The sequence below is a fragment of the Mandrillus leucophaeus genome, unplaced genomic scaffold, assembly GCF_000951045.1.
Source record: "Mandrillus leucophaeus isolate KB7577 unplaced genomic scaffold, Mleu.le_1.0 Scaffold421, whole genome shotgun sequence".
Lineage (NCBI taxonomy): Eukaryota > Metazoa > Chordata > Mammalia > Primates > Cercopithecidae > Mandrillus > Mandrillus leucophaeus.
In genome coordinates, this window is record NW_012104488.1 from 2,342,521 (window position 1) to 2,346,930 (window position 4,410).

General features: G+C 38.8%; 1 protein-coding gene across 1 annotated transcript; it reads right to left on the reverse strand.

The window, feature by feature from the left end:
• Positions 1 to 963: 963 nt before the first annotated feature.
• On the reverse strand, positions 964 to 1,591 carry LOC105548799 (ADP-ribosylation factor-like protein 2-binding protein-like protein). The gene has a single exon (XM_011992999.1). It carries the CDS (start codon positions 1,589 to 1,591, stop codon positions 968 to 970), a length of 624 nt encoding a protein of 207 aa, XP_011848389.1. The 3' UTR covers positions 964 to 967.
• Positions 1,592 to 4,410: the final 2,819 nt, after the last annotated feature.

The window sequence follows — 4,410 nt, forward strand, 5'->3', positions numbered from 1 at the left end:
AGGCTACTCAGGCTACTAGTTTAGCCTGAGAATTCATCTATACAAATATTTTCCAAAAATAACACTTCAAAGAGACTTCTGAAAATAGTGGGACTACATCAGGACCAGCAGAAGACATAGTCACACAAGGACTTCAAATGTTAAGACCAGGAGTTTTCACAGGAGTTTAGGTAAAGGACATCTCTTTCAGTTGATTCCTCCAGCCAGGACAAGCCGTGTTCACAGGAGATTCAAAAATCTCAAGATGGACAGCTGGCTGGAGTAACACCCCAGATAAACATTTAAAAACCTCCCTGAGGCTGAAGAACTGAAACTCTGACTGATGTCAAAAATGAGATGCAAGTGCACAAAAAATTTATGCAAAGCCTGCTGGGATAAAGAGGGTTCATGATGGTGGGTTTTGATACACAAACATGGATGCTGGGTTGAGGAAGGGCCCCCCACGGGGTGGAATGCTTGACATGGGCTTGCTTACAAGGTGCCTGAGTCAGAAGCACCTGAGAGAGGTACCTACTTGGGGAGGGGAGGAGTATTAGAGTTAATGAATACAAGAAGATGATTAGGTCGGGGTCGTGGGGGTCGGGGGGTAGGGGTGGCTCACGCCTGTAATCCTAGCACTTTAGGAGGCCGAGGCAGGCGGATCACTTGAGGTCAGGAGTTCAAAACCAGCCTGGCCAACATGGTGAAACTGAGTCTCTACTAAAAATACAAACAAATTAGCTGGGCATGGTGGTGGGTGCCTGTAATTCCAGCTACTTGGAAGGCTGAGGCAGGAGAATCACTTGAACCAGGGAGGTGGAAGCTGCAGTAAGTTGAGATTGGGCCACTGCAGTACAGCCTGGGTGACAGAGCAAGACCCTGTCTCAAAAAACAAACAAACAAACAAACAAAACAAACAAGAAAAACTGAATAAGATGTTTCAGGATAAATAAGTCCAGGAGGGTTAGGTCATGTTGACTTTTACCTATCAATGCTTAATGCGAATGAAGAGTTGCAGAACAGAATCAGTTTTTCCGGGATATGTTCTGTCATCATGAGCCGAGCCTATTGAACTACTGAGCCTGTGACATTGAGAATGATCCCATTCATTGTCTGGAGGTAGGTCCCAGTGCTGCAGATTGTTCTGGGAAGCTGGCATAGAAGATGATTTGCACAATGAAGTCTCCACTAAACCACGGCTTAAGTCCAGTCTCTGGCCTTCTTTTTCTGCTCTGCAGTCCAGAAACATTTCTTTAAAAGCTGGAGAATCTGTAAATGTGAGCCGCATTTGGAGTACGTCACCAACCACTTCATCTTCGTGGTGCTGTAACGTTGTGAAAGCTGCCATGTTAAAGCCAAGAATTTGCTCCAGCAACTGTTCTTCTATATACTTTTCTGCCAAAGAAATATATTCATTACAAATAGGTATGTAGGTGAGTTTATTCTCTTCGGTGTCCTCAAACTCCTGGTAGTAGTTGTTGATGAAATTTCTCTGTAATAACTGGAAGTCTTCATCCATGATAACGTCCTCTAAATATCCAACCACAGCATCAAAATGTGCATCAGAGTCAGAGAAGAAGGGCACAATGAAGCCTTCTTCTAAAGTACCCATGGTTGGTGCCACCGCACCCACCCAAGTGAGCTGGCCCATTGGGTCCCTGTGGTTCCTAGGGCACAGAGGTCGGCTAGGGGAAGGCTTGCCCAGGCTGAGGCCCACTCTTGAATTTTTTAAGGTATAGTAATAACATTGTGATTATGCAAGAGAATATCCTTATGTTTAGGAGATTCATGGTTAAGAACTCAGAGATGAAATAGCATGGCACTGCATTTTACTTAGAAATGTTTTAGTCAATTATACAAACATACAGGAAGCAATTATAGCAAAATACTTGAAACTGCTGAATGTAGGTGGCAGGCATATGGGTGTTCCTTGCTCTAATCCAAGGGTGTCCAATCTTTTGGCTTCCCTGGGCCACATTGGAAGAAGAACTGTCTTGGGCCACACATAAAATACACAAACACTAATTGTAGCTGATGAGCTAAAAAGAAAATCACAAAAAAATCTCATAATATTTTAAGAAAGTTTACGAATTTGTGTTGGGCCGCATTCAAAGCATTCAAAGCTGTCCTCGTCCACATGTGGCCCGTGGGCTGTGGGTTGGACAAGCTTGCCCTAGTCTTTCAACTTTTCTGAATATTTGAAAATAAATATATTAATATACAAAATATAAATTTAAAAATCATAATTTGAATAATGAAGATCTTTTCAAATAAGCTTGAAGGCTATACCTTATCAATTTGCAGTATTTCCAATTATATATATATTTTTATTGATCATGTTAAAGATCCATAAAGGTCCACAATGTGAGCCAAACCTTTTAAAAATATTTGCTTGGTGAACCATCTTATTTAGACATGACATTCAAACACTTAAATGACATTTGAAAGATTATGAATAATCTGTCAGTGAAGGGATTATTTTAAAACATTCATTGATGATTATCTCTTTCTCCAAGACTTGGTAATTGATGAATAATAAAATGATTTGTTAAAGCATCTGGTACCTCTTTTTAAAGTTGGCTCTAAACTTACATTATTGGTGCTCCATCTGTTAAATAAGCAATGATGTTGGAAAAGGAAATTTTTTTCCCTTTAATTAATTTTAGGGTTCCAAATATTGACAATTTTTTTGCATTCATTGTTAGTACTTTTGAAAATAATCTTTTCTGCATAATTTTTCTGTCCTTGCACACTTTATAGATGCAAATATTAAACTCTTATGATTATTCAGGTTACTTTTGCCCACTCATAATCAAGATTATTTGCATTATGCAGTTGATTTCAATATCTTTTACCATCTTCTTAAAGCAGTATTACAATGGGATAGAGAAATTATTTGGTTTGGATTTCTTTTTATCCTCTTTGTACTAATCTCTTATATAGCTTATGAAACTAATTTTCTTAGAATATTGTACGATGTACCATATTGCATGATCTTTTATGTTGTTCTGTAAGAACCAGTGAGACTCACCTCCTTTTGCAGAGAACATTCTTGAACATTCCAGTGACACTATAGCAATTTTCAGTTTTCCTTAAATATCATAAATAAATTATATACACACACACACACACACACACACACACAGCTTTGCCAATGTGATCAACATGTTCCTTTGTAAAATGTTCACTTACTCTTGATGGGTTCATTGGCTTAACTAGAAAAAAATGTGTTGGCGGAATAGACATATTGGTGACTGTTCATTTCTGCATAAAAGCTGTAAAACCCAATTTAATATATTCGACTGAATATTTGCCCACGTTTAAAATTTATATTTGACATTTTGAAATAAGAGCTAAATGAGGAAATCTGTACATCTACTTGCAGTCACCATGAATGCCTCATCGACAAATGCAGATGGATACAGGAGTGTTGTGTTGGTGACTCAAATACCACCCTCAGTGGTGCTCATAGTGATGTGATTTCTGAAATGGGAAACAACTCTTGATAAAGTTCTGAACATAAACCAAGTACATTCTTTCCTCAGTTTATGGCAGTTATATTCCTGTGAAATTCAATATATAACACCATGCAAAAATACTTTTGATTTGATATAAAACAGAGTATGAATCTTTTTTTTTTTGACAGAGTTTTCGCTCTTGTTACCCAGGCTGGAGTGCAGTGGCGTGATCTCGGCTCACTGCAACCCCTGCCTCCTGGGTTCAAGCAATTCTCCTGCCCAGCCTCCTGAGTAACTGAGATTACAGGCAAGCGCCACTATGCCTGGCTAAGTCTTTTTTTTGTATTTTTAGTAGAGATGGGGTTTCATCATGTTGGCCAGGCTGGTCTTGAACTCCTGACCTCAGGTGATCTGCCCGCCTCAACCTTCCAAAGTGCTGGGATTACAGGTGTGAGCCACTGCACCTGGCTCAGAGTTTGAATCTTAACTCAGATAATTATAAACAAGTTTTTCACCTACAGAAAGTCCAGTGGAACATTCCAAAGTTGAACATGATGCATATAGTTTATATTTTTTGTACTGAACTATATGGATATTGCAAGGTATCTAGCTTCCTGGCTTGTCCACTGAATATCTGTTGTGTTCTCCCAACCCCTAAACTTATTACAACTAAAAATGCCCCTTACATTTTTGAAATGTCTCCTAGGAGCTGTATCTCCTCTTTTGAGAACCACTGGCTTAGAGTTGAAAAAGAGTCAATAAATACATAAGAAAAATAAAACATTGTAAGTGCTCTGCATTCACTAGTAATTCTAATGTAGAAAGGCTCCTAGGAGAAGTGATATGTAAGCTGAGTCTTGTAAAATCCATGTGGACTAGGATAAAAGGACATGGTAGGCAGAATGAATATGTTATCAAGTTTATAATACTCAAGACTTGCAAATAGTTTGGTACAACTGGAATCTAGGATGCG

Excerpts from the sequence above, each read along its gene's own strand:
- LOC105548799 (XM_011992999.1), bottom strand. The coding sequence starts at position 1,591 with ATGGGTACTTTAGAAGAAGGCTTCATTGTGCCCTTCTTCTCTGACTCT.